Source organism: Clarias gariepinus, chromosome 5 (genome assembly GCF_024256425.1).
Source record: "Clarias gariepinus isolate MV-2021 ecotype Netherlands chromosome 5, CGAR_prim_01v2, whole genome shotgun sequence".
Lineage (NCBI taxonomy): Eukaryota > Metazoa > Chordata > Actinopteri > Siluriformes > Clariidae > Clarias > Clarias gariepinus.
In genome coordinates, this window is record NC_071104.1 from 7,771,147 (window position 1) to 7,789,524 (window position 18,378).

General features: G+C 42.6%; 1 protein-coding gene across 1 annotated transcript in view; it reads right to left on the bottom strand.

Annotated features, from left to right (window-relative positions):
- The window catches only part of LOC128524003 (dynein axonemal heavy chain 7-like), an 85,750-nt gene that overhangs the window by 15,376 nt on the left and 51,996 nt on the right, over positions 1 to 18,378 (bottom strand). Inside the window, exons 46-49 of the mRNA XM_053496264.1 lie at positions 8,271 to 8,461; positions 7,992 to 8,125; positions 7,157 to 7,492; positions 6,439 to 6,565 (exon numbers count right to left, since the gene is read on the bottom strand). Coding sequence (XP_053352239.1) covers positions 6,439 to 6,565; positions 7,157 to 7,492; positions 7,992 to 8,125; positions 8,271 to 8,461 — 788 coding nt within the window. The remainder of the gene's footprint in view (positions 1 to 6,438; positions 6,566 to 7,156; positions 7,493 to 7,991; positions 8,126 to 8,270; positions 8,462 to 18,378) is intronic.

Genomic DNA, 18,378 nt, shown 5'->3' on the forward strand with positions numbered 1-18,378 from the left:
TCTTTTAAACATTGACATTGTTGGACAATCATGGACACATTCATGCAATACATATTTACATATCTGAAACCATTGCACATGACACTTTCATAAGTCACTTTTATACAATACATGTTTATATATCTGCCATTGCACATGACACTTTCATAAGTCATTGTCATAAGTGACTTTTCATGCATATTTGCACAGCCATTGCCACTTTAAAACACTTAAAAAATTTTATATATATATATATATATATATATATATATATATATATATATATATATATTCCCCCCCATATTCCTATATTTCTATATTTTGCAATATTTTTATTATGCCCTTATTTGTACAGTTTGTTTATTTTACTAGTTACATTTATTTTCTTTCGTATTTCATTTCTTTTTATTAATATTTATTCCTTATATATAGTTTTTATTTTCTTTTTAAGGTCACCGGCGGTCGTACAAGCATTTCACTGCATATATACTGTGTATGACTGTGTATGTGACAAATAAAATTTGAATTTTGAATTTGAATTTAATCATCTCTGTGTTTCTTCAATGTTTCTGCAACATTGCACAGAAATGGTCACTCATGGACATTTTTCATCTGTGCACACACCACAATACACTGTAGACTGGACAACAATGGACACTGCACATTTGCACATACATTGCAACATTTGCACACATATTGCATATTGCACACTTGAACTCACAATGCTCATTTGCACACTTCTGGACATTTTCCATTTATTTTACTTCTTATTTGCATCCAAATCTAAATGTATTTTGTCTTATACAGAAAAGTTTTATATTTCTTGTATATTTTTGAAAATGTTTATATCTTGGTCTAACTTCTTATAGTTAAACTATTTATTTATTGCTTTTATTGCTTTTTATTTTTCTCTTATTTGTATTTCTCTCTTATTTAAGGTCACAGGCGGTTATGTAAGCATTTCACTACATATCGTACTGTGTATGACTGTGTACAGTATGTGACAAATAAAATTAGAATTTGATTTGATTTGACTTAAATAATTCTTTTGATTGTGTAAAGCTGCTTTGCGACAATGACAATTGTTAAAAGCACTATACAAATAAAATCGAATTAAATTGAATTCATTTCTTGTAATATAGCTCATAGTCTCAGAAGAGGCCTAGTTAATTGGTGACAATCCAGAACCCAGGCAAGGGAGCAGAAAGACAGGCTAAACCAACCGTCTGCTAGCTGCATAGAGTCATCACTCAGGGTTCACTGTATTGAGACTGTGTCTGTTCCTCGAGCTAAGCAAAAATGTAGAAAGTCTCAGAAAGTCTGTTTTAATTATTTAATTAACATAAAGACCACAAACTCAAATCATACTAAATGCGCAGCCGGCACCTCTGATCTGAAGCTAGGATTGTTAAATATTAGATCTTTCGCATCAAAAGCAGTTATTGTTAATGAAACTATCACAGACCAGGAGTTTTATATATTATGTTTAACTGAAACCTGGATTAAACAGGACGAGTATGTAGCTTTAAATGAAGCTAGTCCTCCTGAATACAGCTACATACACCCGCCTCGGCTAACTGGTAGAGGAGGAGGCGTCGCAGTTATTCACAATGATAATTTGACTATTTTACAAGAACACGGACACAAATTTAATTAATTTAAAGTTCTCTATAGTAACATAACAAGTGTAGCTGCAAATATTAAGTCAGCTCAGTCGATTCCACTAATTGTCATTTACAGACCTCCAGGGCCGTACTTTGAATTTCTTAGTGAATTTGCAGATTTCCCTTTAAACCTAGTCGTTTCTGTAGACAAAGTGTTACAGTAATTGCTGGAGATTTTAATATTCATTTTGAGAATCCAGAAGACCATCTGAGAACAGCATTTATGTCCATACTGGACTCAGTAGGAGTAAATCAGTGTGCAGTAGGACCGACTCATAAAGCAGGTCACACTACTATCATCCGGAGACGCTGGTTCGAACCCCGGGTGATGCTGTTTTCCTCTTGTCTAGAGAGAGCTGATTGGCTGAGCTCTCTCAGGGGGAAGGTAAGAGAGGTACTCGCGCTCCCACATTAATCACAGCTCTACAACCAATCAGGGGCATCTGTGAGCTCGTGCACACGGAAGGAGCGGCTACTCCGTGTTACTCCGCCCCTAATGGTGCGTGAGCAAGCAGTTCGAAAAGATGCGGTCGGCTGACATCACGCGGTTTGGAGGAAACACGTGATAGTCTTCGGCCCTCCCGGCTGAGTGGTATTAGTCGCCTTAATGTGGGAGCCCCTAGTGAAGGGGAGGAATTGGCTACGACTAAATTAGGGGAACATATAAAAAAATCCAAAATAATAATAATAATAATAATAATAATATTCTTCGGATTAAGCATAAGAAATTTATTCACAATTCCACTGTCTGAAGTTAACTCAGATCACTATCTTGTCCCAGTTCAAGTGTGTCATAGTAATTATGTACGCACAGCGCCGCGCTACCGTATTAAACGTACATTCACATCAACTACCACACAGAGTTTTATCAGTAATCTCCCAGAGTTAGCAACTTTGACTGGATCACCGTCTGACCCAGCAGAACTCGATCAGGCGACTGAATATTTAGAGTTGACATTTCGTTATACCTTAGATAATGTAGCTCCAGTTAAAGGGGTCATAAAGGCCTACATGCACTTTTTTAAGCTGTTTGGACTGAACTGTGTGTTAGGAAAATGCGTACACAACCACTCTACGATGATAAAGAGCCGCCCAGTGGTTTTCTTTCCATTTATTCCAATAACACGCCCCTTCTGAAATCAGGCCGATCTCAAATGCCTTGCCGTGTGACGCCACACCACAAGAGGCCGCTCCTACACAAGTTGATTGACACTGGTGTTTTAGCAAAGACCCGCCCCGAGTGAGAAGAAGCTGTCGGCCATTGTTTTTCGCCGCTGGAGCAAAATGGCGCCTAAGCGAGTGTTGTGTACTGTTGTTGGGTGTAATAGCGAACACAGCAGTTGTCATTCACTACCTAGGGTTAGTGACCTAGGGTACCTACCTAGTGTTAGGTATCTGAGCCACTGAGGACGCAGTGGCTGAATTTAGTTTTTAAAGCTAACGTCCCCGCTGATTTACCTAAATGCGTTCATGTTTGCGATAATCATTTTTCACCAGACTGCTTTATAAACGCGGGTCAATATAAAGCAGGTTTTACTAGGAAGCTGCTCCTAAAAAAATGGATCTGTACTAACGCTTCGTGTTCCTGCTTCATCTTCACCAGGCTCGGTGAGTGTGATTTATTTTACTATGACTCTTTGCAGATCGCCTTTTCTAATAATCACGATGAATGCGGAGTGCATGGTTATGGCTTCTTCTCTGTGTACATCCGTCTCTATATAATCCCTAATCGCCCGTTTATAATAAACAATGCATTAAGGTGATTGTCTAGTTGCAAACTGTGTACGTAGTCGGAAAACTATATTATGCTTACCCTTGTAACGTTAGATGGTTTATAACGATGTCTGTCGAAGATTAAGAAGTCATGTAAACACATCAGAAAACACATCGCGTCCGTATCTCTCTCAGTAAGCTTCTCCGGTTTTTGTTGTTGTTGCTCGCGACAGCGCAACAGCCCGTTAATTCATGCCCATGCAGTGATGAGAAAGACAAATCGAGTCGATGCATGTCCATTCTTTTAATTTCTGCATTGTCAAGCGATATTACAAACTTCCGTGTAGGTTCCGTACTTAAATCAAACCAAAAACGACTAAAGAAAACAGGCTCGGGCTCTATAATCCAGCGTTTTCCAGTTTGGACTGCATTACCCACAAAGCACTGCGTTGTGGGCAATGCTTTGTGGGTAATGCAGTCCAAAGCATTGCCCGCACTGGACTACACATCCGTGGCTATACCCCACATCTGTTGTGAAGACACGCCCCACAGAATGGGGGGGGGGGGGGGGGGGGGGGGGGTTAGTAGAGGTCATGAGCATTTAAATTAGCATGTACTGAAACAGGTTGCTGAGAACAGAGCTAGTTTTTACCAGGTAAAATTAGTGGGTTTTTTTACACAATAATTTTGAATTTTTAATTAACGTATAATACAAACTTTTCATCAGGACCCTAAAGATCATATTAACATTTAATGAAAAATATGATGTGTAGGACCTTTAAAAGAAAACTTATTAGATATAAGAAACTCGCTCCCTGGTATAATGATCACACACGCACTTTAAAACAGACCCCTTGGAAATTAGAACGTAAATGGTGTCAAACTAAATTGTTAGTATTTTAAATAGCATGGAAGGAGAGCATCCTGAACTATAGAAAAGCTCTTAGTGTAGCTAGATCAACGTATCTCTCCACTCTTATAGAAAACAACAAAAATAATCCTAGATTTTTATTTAATACCATAACAAATTAACCAGAAATAAGACCACTGCAGAAATCTCCACAACAACATCATGCAATTGTGAGGCTTTCATGAAGTTTTCTTTATAATAAAATTGTTAATATTAGGCATAAAATTGAGACTTTAAAACTGAACAATGTAATTGATGCAGATGTTAAATTAGCCATGTACATTAGATCCTATACCGACACATTTTCTTAAACAGATAGTACCAGCAATAACAGAACCCCTGTTGAGAATAATTAATTCGGATAGTAGCTAGTAGAAGGTAGTAGCGGATCAGCTATGCTCGATCTACATGAAAATAGCATACATGAACTGTTTCAGTCAGGATTTAGGCCTCATCACAGCACAGAGACAGCACTTGTTAAAGTAGTAAATGACCACCAATTGGCCTCTGATCAGGGTTGTGTAACTATGCTTGTATTACTTGACCTCAGTGCAGCTTTTGACACCATTGATCATAGTATTCTTCTTCACAGATTAGAAAATGTAGTAGGAATTAAGGGAACAGCCCTCTCCTGGCTCAGATCATACTTGACTAATCGTTATCAGTATGTAGACTTAAATGGTGATTATTCTGCATGTTCTCTATTGAAGTTTGGTGTTCCACAGGGTTCAGTTTTAGGTTCATTGCTTTTTTTCCTTTACATGCTTCCTTTGGGCAACATAATCCGTAAGCATGGTATTAGTTTTAATCGTTATGCTGATGACACAGTTATATGTTTCAGCAGAACCTGATGAAAAAAACAGCTTACTAAAGTTGAGCAACGTGTGCAGGACATAAGAAATTGGATGCTAATTAACTTCCTTCTGCTTAATCCTGATAAGACAGAAGTTCTAGTCATAGGACCACATACAGTACAGCTAGAAGTAAAATTTTAGATCACACTTTAACTTTAGATCTGTTTATTTACTTTTTTATCCGTTCCATCAAGTGCAACAGTAAATGACCTTGGTGTAATTATAGAGTCCAAGATAATATTGCCAAGATAAGACATATATTGTTGCTAAATGATGCAGAAAAACTAGTTCATGCTTTTATCACCTCTAGGTTGGAGTTACCATGTAATGCCTTAATGCCTTAATGTCTGGTCATTCAACTAGGTGCATAAGCAAGCTTCAGCTAGTCCAGTCCTCACTAGAACCAGAACATATGAGCACATCTCCCCTATCCTATCTTCACTGCATTGGCTCCCTGTGAAATTTCGCTCTTGATATATAAAGCATTAAACGATCTCGCGCAACAGTATCTGAGTAAACTGCTAGTGTCTTACCATCCGTCACGCCTACTTCGATCAATGAATGCAGACTGCTTGTCAGTACCGCGTATTACGAAAACAGCTGGGGGCAGAGCTTTTTCTTACAAAGCCCCAAAATTATGGAATAGCCTTCAAAATAGTGTATAAATTGCTTTACATCTCAGGGAGCCCTTATGTTTTTGTTTCCTTCTGGCTCTACCTTTTAGTTATGCTGTCATAGTTAGTCCTGCCGAAGTCTCTGCTTGCACTCTACAGTAAATATACATTCACATTATACATTATGTGACTGTGACCAGACCTAACTGTTATCTCTCCTCTTCTGCTCTCTCTTTCCCTCTTTTTCTTCCCTCTCTCCCCCTCTCTCCCTTCGACCCCCCCGCCTTCTTCATCTGTTTGACTCATTCTGGTGACATTCTATGACATCCAGCCGAACCGGACTTTATGTTAACTTACAGTAGAAATCTTCTGGTATAGTGAACTTTCATATGTTTCACACTGCTATCTCGTATCACCCAAATGAGAATGGGTTTCCTGTTGAGTCTCGTTCCTCTCAAAGTTCCTATTCTTCCTATTCCATTTAAGGAAGTTTTTGATTGCCACAATCGCCATCACCCATGGCTTGCTTATCATTATGATTTATACACATGTCCATAATTTTCCTTTTAATTTTGTGAAGCTGCTTTGAGACAATGACCATTGTTAAAAGTGCTATGTAAATAAAATGTAATTAAAATGACGATTATATTATGTATGCCAACTGATCTTAATGTAATTAACACATGTAGAAAAGCAGTACTTACAAGTCCTTGGTGTTTAAGCAGGTTGACACTGAGACAGAAGGAGAAGAGCAGTTTGTCTTTCTCGAAGAGTGATCGGCACACATTGACATAAAGCGAGTAGGTGAAATGGTCTTTTAAGATCTGCAATCTGGACAACCACGCACACACATTCTTTTTTAATCTTGGTGCAATGTGTTTATAAATACATGTTATTTTTTTACTGTTATTCAAACATAATGAATGATTATTTTAAAAACCATTTACAAATTGTTTAACATATTATCTTATTGTAATATACAGTAAGCTCAACATCCAGTTTAGTTAAACCACTCTAAGATTCATAAAAGACTCTTCAAATGCAGCACACCCACACTGTGTTACCAGTTAAAATGACTGATTAATTGTGCACATATTGTGTGTTAAGCAATGGGAATTTATGTAGCTTAGTGGTGATACTGGCAGATAGTGTGGGTTGCCACCTGAAGCATATTAATCACTGCAGCAATTATCCAATAGAAGTTTTTTTTTTTTTTTTTTACTAATTGCTTAGATAAATCCTTTTTTGGTTGCCATGTATTGTGGCAAAAAATATATTTTTCAGATCTGGGTAGAGAGCAGTTTTTTTATTTTATTTAGGACAATTAAAACTAACATATGAACCTCCTACAGAATGACAAATCACAGGATGCCCACAAAATACAGAATTTCTGCTAAACAAAACAACAATGTAGCTTCACACCTCTGCTGTAGAAAATTGCTCTTGTCCGAGTTGTCGATGGATGAGTTAAAGAGATTGATGAACCAGCCGAGTGAGTACTGGTACATGGGTTCAATGTTTGCAAGATCAGCAATGGAGAAGAACAAGATGCCAGAGTGGACAGCGATGGGTGTGTAGCCCAAACGTGTTTCATCAATCTCCTTTTCTGTCACCTCAGCCGCGGCTTGCTTCTTTGAAATTTCATTAGCCAGCTCTTTGGAGGAGGAGAGAATCTCTATAGCCGCCTCGTCCTCCAGGATGTTTCCTTCAGATGACGAGAGTACTTTTAAGATCTTGTCTTCAAGCTCCTGAAGCATTCTGTTGAATGAGGAAGGAATTATTAAGTATGTAGAATGGGCAAGACTCTCTCAGTCACAAACGTAGTAACTGAGAGAGTCTTGTAGTGAATTATTATTATTATTAGTAGTAGTAGTAGTTGAGGTAAAATGAACATTGGGGTTATGTGATTCTTTCCAATGTAAATGGAAGTCATTTTTACTACCCCGGGGTTCTTTATTTGTTCAATAACATTGTCCAATATTATTATGGGTCAGAATTTTAATGTTTGCTACCCTTGTCCCTTTACAAGGACAAAAAATATCTTTTTGTTTTATAAGATTTCGGGTAGAGTTTGTTCCTGCTTAGACAAAAACTCTTTGACAAACTTATTTTCTCTGTAAGGCATCTCTTTTGCCTAATAAAGCTGTTTTGTTAGAAGTATAACTATAAGGAGCCTAAAGAAATAAACACAAACTTCAAAGCAAATTCTACAACTCTAAATCTCTCCAAGATATAACAAGATCTTCTCTAGTCATACCTCTGGTTTTCAGCTCCCTGCAGGATGAGGGCTTGTTTCTGCTCCTCTAGATCTGGCCTCTCTCTAGCCACTACTATACCTAGCAGCTGGTCTTGAATTCCCTCAGGTGTGATCATGAAGTTCAGAAGTGTCACCTTAACATCCAAAGTGAATTTGTATCATTCATTGGCACAAGACCATTCCTTCTCAGGCTATATACGTATGTCTAATTACTGTATGTTTTATGTTTGTTGTCTTTTAATGCTTGTGTGTATATGTGTGTGTGTGTTTAAACCCCACCTTGACTGAAGTCTCAGGCAGATAGTGTGGGTTGCGTAGTTTGGTTGTAATGTAGAAGCGGAAGTCTGGTGAGTACTCTATGGTGGAGTCTCCCAGCCGGATACACACACTCCCACCCTGCTTAAACGTCTGCTTCAGCAGTAAAGGCTCAAGAATGGGGTCCAACTCCTCGCCTACATTTTCTAGCAGCACTGGAAAACACTTATTGTTATTATTTATTTATTTATTTATTTATTTATTTTTATTTATTTATTTATTAGATTTTTCTTGGATCTTTCCCCCATTTTCTCCCTAATTTAGTCTTGTCCAATTCCTCCCCGTCACTAGGGGCTCCACATTAAGGCTATTAGGACCACTCAGTTGGGAGGGCCGCAGACTATCATGTGTTTTCCTCTGAACCACGGGACACACGGCAGAGAGGGAAGATGGAATACTGCGGTCAGCAGATTCATATCATGAAAGACTATGGTCCAAAAGTTTTAAGTCAGCGAGCCAAGCATAGAGATGCTATGACAGAGTTATACAACCGTGGAAGCTGGCCTTTTTTCCTGTCTCCAGTATGGCTCCGGATAACTCTGTCTACTGAACAGAAGAAGTGGCTACACTCGGTAGAAGATTCCCAGAAATATATAGATAGCCTGCCTAAAACTATGTAGTACACAACTGCTGTATTTTAAGTGTTAACCACAGATCTCAGGAAAGTATTCTTTTTTTTTTTTTTTACTTTTTGTTATTATTTACTTAGTAATATTATTATTGAGTTGGGGAAGTTTTTTCTCTTTTTTCTACATTAGATTTCAGTATTGGGGTGTTGAAATTCTATATATATGTGGCAGGACTGCTCAGGCTCGTGCTACTTACATTTGGTTGGTTACTTAATTTATTGGTGGTCCTATGAGGGGGCAGTGAGGAGATATAAAAGTTCGGTGACAAGTTAGTATTGTGTCATAAGTCCCACCTCCTGCCTTTTGTGTCATAACTGCATCATACAGTGTGTTTTTCCCTAGAACAACGCATATAGTGAAGCCCTGTTGCTGGCATTGGTCCGAGGTGATCCCTCCACAGACTCAGAGGTCCCTGGTCTGTCACGTGGGACAGATTCAGACCTGTTAGCTACAGAAACTTATAGGGTGTATACATGTAGACACATTTCTGTCGCTCTGTAGGACATATTGTTTTCCAGATAGAGTGTACAAGTTCATAGTTCTCCTGCAAGTTGCTTGCCTGCTTAATTACTGTAAGTTCCATGGGATTCTACTCGTATATCGGGGGCTGTGTGGGAACTGTTTGCCGAGAGCTAACTGCTGCTTTGCCTGGGAGTTTTTCCATAAAAACGAGTTTTTATAAATTGTTTCTTTTATGATTTCTGTGTTGTGTATCTGTGTTTTTCTTTTGAGTTTTTTTATTAATTGGGCGTCCCCCTTGTTTGTGTGAGATGTGGTGTGGAGTCTCTTAAAGTGACTGGTGTTACCAGGGTTGTAGCTCAGCCACATAAGGGGTTAGTTTATTTAGGCAAAAATAAAGTGGTAAATAAAAAGTAAAACCACCAGGCCTTTTTAAACGACCCTAAACGGTTATTTTGTTCCCCAGAATGTCACGGACGAAGGGCAGAACGATATGAATCCAAGCGCGGATAATGACTGTATCGAGATGTGGGGGCGTGGTCGGAAGCGTGAGCGAGGGTTGAATGCCGTGAGTCCATCAGCAAAGCGTCAAAAACAAAAACACAAAGCGAGAGCCATTCAAAAAAGAAAAGCGCGAGGTCAAAACCGGGAAGACAAGCAGCGAGGCAAAGCGAAACCAAAAGGACGAGAGACAGGGGCCGTAAATCAAAGGGGAAAGCGAGAGTCGAAACCGGGAGATCAAAAGGCAATCAAAATCGGCAGGCAAAAAATCAATAACGAGAAAAAACAAAGCGAGGTCGTAACGTGAAAGACAATGAAAGAAAACGAAGAGAGAATCGAGGTATAAATACACACAATAATCCAGCGATCTGAGCAGCGCGTGCTTAAATCACTGGAATAATCAGCGGAGGAGATGATAAACAGGTGTGTAGACGGGGCGGAAACGGGGGGGCATGGGAAAGGATGCATGAGGCGAGACGGCGCAGCTTGGACACGTGGAATGTAGGGTTAATTCGCCGCAAGAGTTTAACAGCGCAGGGGTTGACTATCTTGGTGATGGTAAAGGGGCCGAGGTAACGAGGGGAAAGCTTGCAGCAGGTGGTCTTTAGGGGGATATTTCTGGCGGCAAACATGACTCTCTGCCCCACCCTGTACTTGAAAGCCTGAGAGCGTCTGCGGTCGGCCTGTGTCTTGTATCTTCTGCCGACCCGTAACAGCGTTCTCCTCGCTTGCAGCCAGGTCTTTCTGCAGCGCCTGACAAAAGCTTGGGCAGATGGGACACTGACCTCCCCCTCCTGGGACGGAAATAAGGGCGGTTGATAGCCCAGGCAGCACTGGAAGGGAGACAGACCAGTGGATGATGAGGTTTGGGAGTTGTGGGCGTACTCAACCCAAGGTAGGAACTAGCTCCAGGAGGTAACATCTCGAGCAGCCATACACCTCAGGGCAATTTCGAGGGACTGGTTCTTTCTCTCCGTCTGGCCGTTAGATTGGGGGTGGAAACCAGAGGACAAACTGGGAGTGGCCCCAATCAGCTTACAGAATGCTTTCCAAAACCGAGAGGTGAACTGTGGGCCCGATCTGAGACAATGTCCATAGGCAGGCTGTGGAGCTTGAACACGTGGTTAATCATGAGCTCGGCAGTCTCCTTGGCGGACGGAAGTTTTGGTAGGGGGATAAAGTGAGCAGCTTTAGAGAACCGATCAACCACGGTCATGATGCAGGTGTGGCCGGCGGAGGGGGGTAACCCAGTGACGAAGTCCAGGGCAATGTTGGACCAGGGGCGATGAGGGATGGGCAAAGGTCTGAGGAGGCCAGCTGGGGCCGTGTTGACATGCTTGGATCTTATGCAGATATTGCACGCCGAAAAACAAAGCTAGAGACGTCCTCCTTGAGGGTGGGCCACCAAAACCGCTGCTGGGCTAGTGCCAGGGTTCTGGCGGAGCCTGGGTGGCACGAGAGTTTAGAGCTGTGGGCCCACTCCAGGACTTGAGAGCGCAGAGCAAGGGGAACGAAGAGACGGTTAGGAGGCACGTTGCTTGGGCTTGGTTCATGAGATAGGGCTTGCTTGACACTGGTTTCGATGTCGAGCTCGGCCACGGCGAGTAGGCAGGGGGGTGGCAAAATAGTTTCACCTGCAGCAGGGTCTTGGGTGGTCATAAATAGTCTCAAAAGGGCGTCCAGCTTGGTGTTCTTAGACCCTGGTCGGTAGGAGAGGGAAAAGTTGAACCTTGCGAAGATGAGGGACCACCGGGCCTGGCCGAAAATTGAGCCTTTTGGCGCTCCGTAGATACTCGAGGTTCCTGTGGTCGGTCCAAACTAGGAATGGGACCTCCGTTCCCTCTAGCCAGTGTCTCCATTCCTCCAGGGCTAACTTGATGGCTAAGAGTTCACGGTCTCCGATGCCGTAATTACTTTCAGCGGGAGTTAGGCAGTGGGAGAAGAAGGAGCAGGGGTGCAGCTTATTATCCAGGTTGGATCTTTGTGAGAGGATGCCTCCTACTCCAGTGCTGGAGGCGTTGACCTCCACGATGAACTGACGTGACGGGTCTGGGATGAGGAAGATAGGAGCAGAGGTGAACCGCTTCTTAAGCTCGCTGAAGGCCTTCTCAGATTCCAGGTTCCAGCAGAAATGGGTCTTAGTAGACGTGAGGGCTGTTAGAGGGGCGGCGATGGAGCTGTAGCCTCGGATAAACCGTCGATAAAAGTTAGCAAAGCCTAAGAACCTTTAAAGTTCTTGCTGTGAGGTAGGGGTGGGCCACCTAGTGACAGCTTGGAGCTTAGCAGGTTCCATCTCGATGCCTTTGGGGCTGATGGTGAACCCGAGGAACGTGGTAGATATGGTGTGAAACTCGCACTTCTCAGCCTTGATGAACAAGTTATTCTCCAGCAGCCTCTGCAGCACCTGCCTGATGTGATGTTGGTGTTTTTCTGGGTTCTGAGAGAAGATCAGGATATCATCCAGATAGACGAATACAGAAGAATTGAGGAAATCCCTGAGAACGTCATTAATTAAGGCCTGAAAGGTGTTCTTCTGGGTTCTGAGAGAAGATCAGGATATCATCCAGATAGACGAATACAGAAGAATTGAGGAAATCCCTGAGAACGTCATTAATTAAGGCCTGAAAGACTCCAGGGGCATTAGTAAGTCCAAAGGGGACCACCAGATATTCATAATGTCCAGTTGGCGTATTGAAGGCTGTTTTCCATTCATCCCCTTCCCGAATGCGGACAAGGTGATAGGCGTTGCGCAGATCGAGCTTGGTGAAGATGCTGGCCCCCTGAAGAAGTTCAAAGGCGGTACACATTAGGGGAAGGGGGTACCGGTTCTTTATTGTGATGTCGTTGAGGCCCCTATAATCAATGCACGGGCGAAGGGAACCATCTTTTTTGCCTACAAAGAAGAATCCAGCTCCTGCCGGAGAAGGGCGGATGATTCCTGCAGCAAGGGATTCCGTGATGTACTGATTCATGGCTTGGCTTTTCTTGGGTGACAAAGAGTAAAGACGGCCCTTGGGGGGGGGGGGGGGGGTGCCTGTGAAAAGGTCAATGGCGCAGTCGTATGGTCGGTGGGGGGGAAGAGAGACCGCACGTGATTTGCTAAACACAGTCCTGAGGTCATGGTATTCTGGGGACACACAGGTGAGGTCTGGTGGCTCTTCTGTGGGAACGGGGTCAAGGCATGGTGTGGTGGCGGCGCGTAAACATGACATGGAACAAGATGGGCTCCAGGCTACAATCGAGTTCCTGACCCAATCAATGTGCGGTTTGTGTTGGGTTAACCAGGGGAGGCCTAGGACGACCGTGGCATGTGACCCCTTCATGATGAACAGTGACGTCTGTTCCAAGTGTTTGCCGGAGACCCGTAGACCAATGAGAGGGGTTCTGTGGGTGATAGATGGGAGCGGACTCCCGTCGAGGGCCTGGACCTTAAGGTGGTTCTCCAAGGGCAGCGCAGTAATACCCAGGGTTTTGGCTGAAGCTGCATTCAGCAGGTTGCCATCCGAACCCGAGTCAACCAGTGCCTGCACAAGGTGGGTCTGTTGCTCATGGATGAGAAAGATGGGAAGCAGATGACGTTGCTCTGAGAGCCTCCTTGGAGTCCCGCCCTCTAGTGCTCCCAGCTGAACTAGAGGGCGCCCCCTTTTGCTGGACAGTTCTTGAGCAGGTGTCCTGGTTTTCCACAGTAAAAGCAGGCCCCTTCCACTCGGCGGCGGTGACGCTCTTCTGGGGTGATGCGGGTTCTGCCCAGTTGCATGGGTTCCTCCTGGGGTTCAACTCATAGAGGTGGAGGTCGCGGCAGAGTCCTGGGTGGAGAAAACCGGGCCGGCCTACGAAGACGGAGGCGTGCATCCATAAGCTCTTGGAGAGACGTGGGGAGCTCTCGTGAAATTAGCTCATCTTGGAGCTTCTGTCAGACCCTCCATAAAGACGTCGCATAGCGCTCGGTTGTTCCAACCGCTGGAGAGGGCCAGGGTCTGGAACTCAATGGCATAATCATAGGCTGAGCGGGAGCCTTGGCGGGGTTTCAACAGTCTTCGGCCCGCCTCTCTGCCGTGGCATGAGCGGTCGAACACCCTCTTCATTTCTCTGGCGAAGTCCTCGTAATTGGAACAGCAGGTGTCGTGGGCATCCCAAAGTGTCGTGTGCTCCATTCCCAGGCGCGTCCTGACAGGAGCGTGATGACGTAGGCCACCTTGGATCGTTCGGTTGGAAAAGCGGAGGTTTGGAGCTCGAAGATCAGGGAACACTGAGATAGGAAGGAGCGGCAGGTGCCTGGATCTCCCTCATAGGTGGGAGGGGCGGGAAGGCGTGGCTCCTGCTGCACGTGGGGGTTTGCTCCTTGCTGTAGGGAGAGTTGGAGCCTCTGGAGCTGGGACGTGACATCAGCGAGAGACTGCTTTGTGCTGAGCAGTTCCTGTTGGTGAGTTCCAAGCAGAGCACCTTGACTCTCCAATGCCGCTCTCATACGGTCAGAAGCCGCTGGATCCATAGCTGGCTGGATTATTCTGTCACGGACGAAGGGCAGAACGATATGAATCCAAGCGCGGATAATGACTGTATCGAGATGTGGGGGCGTGGTCAAAAGCGTGAGCGAGGGTCGAATGCCGTGAGTCCGTCAGCGAAGCGTCAAAAACAAAAACACGAAGCGAGAGCCGTAGTCAAAAGAAAAGCGCGAGGTCAAAACCGGGAAGACAAGCAGCAAGGCAAAGCGAAACCAAAAGGACGAGAGACAGGAGCCGTAAATCAAAGGGGAAAGCGTGAGTCGAAACCGGGAGATCAAAAGGCAGGCGAACAATCAAAATCGGCAGGCAAAAAATCAATAACGAGAAAAAACAAAGCGAGGTCGTAACGTGAAAGACAATGAAAGAAAACGCGAGAGAATCGAGGTATAAATACACACAATAATCCAGCGATCTGAGCAGCGCGCAGCGCGTGCTTAAATCACTGGAATAATCAGCGGAGGAGATGAGAAACAGGTGTGTAGACGGGGCGGAAACGGGGGGCGTGGGAAAGGATGCATGACAGGCTGGGGGAAAACTTGGGCACGTGGGTAAAGTGACAGCGTGGAAAAAAAAGGAAATACGAGGCAGACAGGGCATAAATCATGACACAGAATGACTGTGTTTTGGTTTCGGGGTTTAGCTCTCGCGCGCATGCGCAGTTGTGCCATGGGGGAACCCCAATGACCTATCAGGTCACGTGTCCTGGTAAAAAGCCGGAACCGGCAAGGGACTCGGAGTGGAAAGATGAAAGCGCGTTGCATTTTTGGTAGAGAGAGATAGAGAGCTTGTTTGTAGTCACAGAGGATTACTTTCCATGAGTGGATTAATCTTTATTAGACACATTCAATACTCTTCTCGTTCCGTTTCTTGTGCTCCCGGATTCAACATCTTTACCGGTGAGGCCGAGGCATTTCTCCAGTTCACCATTCCATACATTCACAATAACACAGACTTGAACACTTATACATACGCACTCACACACACGCATACATTACTGACATTGTCTAAATTTTTATATATTGTGTATATATTGGTTGTTGGTGCACCTTGTTTGTTTATTTATCTGTTAGTTACATTCAATACACTTTGGGTTTGTTTAGTAGTTGTTGTTGTCGTGTGTCTTTCCTTGCTCCGCGAAGTGGAACACGGAAGTGAATAATACCGGAAGTGAATAATATTAGCCCGTATCTAGATTTAAGACCCCGCTAATTAATCGTGTAATTAGCTCTAAAATAAGATCCGAGCGTTACAGGGTGTTGGTACTAACACAGAGAGGAACATATAGCATACTTTTGTTACAGGAGATGAGTGACTAAAGTTGTGTGTAGTCCTAAAGGCGGTCTTACTTTCACATGTGTGCGTATGCAAGTGAGTGGTTATACATGGGTGTAAGGAAACTTCCTAAGGTTCTGTGGAGGCCTTGTTGTGCCCCTTATTGCCTGATCATTGTCATGCCTCAGCTGTTGTACAGTGTACTTAGACATTTTGGCGTAGACTAGCCACTCTTTTGTGTAAAGTTGTTTGTGAGAATTGCTTCTCTTTTTTTCTGTTTACCTGTTTTGTTTGTTAGATGTAGTGTTTTATGTTTGTAATAAAATTTTAGTTATTTTTATATCTTCGTCTTCTGTCACTTTACTGAGAATGAACCTGTTCTGTCTAAAAACAAATATATTATACATATTCCCTGGTGAAATTCCAGGGTGGCGTTATCGTTAAGTAGCACTTTTGTAAAACTCTCGGTGTCCCAACTATATGTATACACTACCGTTCAAAAGTTTGGGGTCACTTGCAAATTTCTTTGTTTTTGTTTAGTGATTTATTTTCTACATTCTACAACAATACTGGGGATTTCAAAACTATAAAATAACACATATGGAATTAGGTAATTATGTAACAACAACAAAAACAACAGTTAGTTGTTATTTTAAGACACAGATGTCAGCCTTTCTGTAATAGTTCTTGCAAGAACAGTATTTTTAAGTGCATTTGCAAAATCCGTCCAGCACTATAATGAAACTGGCTCTCATAAAGACCATCCCAGGAGGGCGAGACCAAAACCTACCTCTGCTGCAGACGAGAAGTTCATTGGCCTGAAAAATGACCAATTAACAGCACCTCAGATTAGAGGCGTTATGAAGTCTTTACAGCAGACACATCTCATTATCAACTGTTCAAAGGAGATTAATGCATTTTTTGGATGCCTTTAGCATTCCTTTACAACGTAGAAAAAAATAAAAATCAGTAACGATCATGGAGTTAGAAAGTGACCCCAAACTTTTGAATGGTAGTGTATACATAATATGGTGTGGTGAGCACAGGAAGATTTGTTTGGTAGACCATAGACAAATCGAAGTGTCACAGAATCGAAGAGCTTGCTCCTTTGTTTTTCAGCAGCTATCTTGTTGTGGGGAGTGGGGTATGAGAGGAGGAAGAGGGGTGTGGTCTAAACATAATGCTCTAACAGACTAACATAATCCTCCAAAGCCAGCATTATGTTAGATCTGTGTGCACAGTTTATCTTTAATATGTCGCTCTGTGTTTCACAGCGTTGTTTTAAGGCTGACTTGGTATTTCAATATTATCTATGTTTACCCACCTGCACTTTTTCTAGAGGACAATGAATAGCTCTTTAAACTTTGTGAGCTGGAATGTTAAGGATCTAAACCATCCAGGCAAAAGTCAAAATAACTAAATAAATGCATCAAGCTTTGCAATGATCTTTTTTATCGATCATAGGTTTGCATCGTTTAAACAGTTGTCTGAAAGGTTTAACTTATCTGAATCTCACTTAGATATTTGTAAGTCAGACAAATATCTTCAAAAGCTTCAATAGCTTTTTAATATCATACTGATGTAAATATTATGGCTAGTTTCTTTTGTTTGTCCCCACTGCAAAAACGTGTAATATCCACTATATATGGTGGATTAATGGATTTTAGTCACACCACTTTGAGTAAAATTAACCTCCTTACACGCCCGCCACTTAATTACAGTTTGAGGTTGTACTGTACATTGGGCTAATTTCTCCAAAGTAAGCTTTCTCGCTCCTACCCAGTGTCACGGAATACCACCAGAGGGCGCCATGCGCAGAGACTCCATTTTGTGGTTCCTTTTTTCTGTTTTGAACTGTTTCCCAGAATGCACCTCGGTCAGGTGATTGGAGCGCTCACCTGAACCGAGGTAGCTAATTAGTTTCCTTATAAATAGTCTTGTGTTTGGCTTCTCTGGTTGTCTTGCATGTGTTGAGTTATCCTTTTGTGAATTATTTGTTTAGTTACTCTTTGTGAATACTCTAGCTCTGTGTCATGCTAACTTTCATGACTCCTGGTGTGTTGTGTTTCGCTTATGTAGTTTAGCTCCTTGTGTAAGTAGCTCCTTGTTTAAGTTTAGCTTCTGTTTTGTTATATCCTGTTTGGGAGTGGTTGTTTCTGTTTATTTTTTTTTATTAAATACTTTATATGTAAATGACCTCTGACGCTATGCCTCTTCCTAAGTCCACACCCCGTTCCCGCAACACCCAGATCTCGATTCTTGCTGAGATAATTGTAGAAAAGTAGAGAGGTGTTTTTTTATTAATATGTATTGGACATGACCTGATTTTGTAACCATGCGACGGGCAAATCCATGGATGACTATGGGGATTTATAGGCAGGCAGATAGGCACGGGACCCAGCCATGTTGCCAATCAAAGCAACTGTGCTACTCCCAGCCGGTAGATTATTTAAGCCCCCAGAAATCAGTGAACCATGTGTGAACATTTAGAGAGCACCAGGTTTGGGAGCGTTGCTCTGGTATAGGAAAAAAAAAGAGAAAACTGAAAAGAGAAAACTAAAGAGTAAAAAGATAAAGAAGAGAAAAAAGAATACAAAGAGAAACCTGAAAAGAGATGTAAAGGATATATAAAATAAAAAGTAAAAAAAAAAACATTTTAATTTTACAAGAAAAGAGAAGATTCATAAATTATATTCCTTTTTCTTG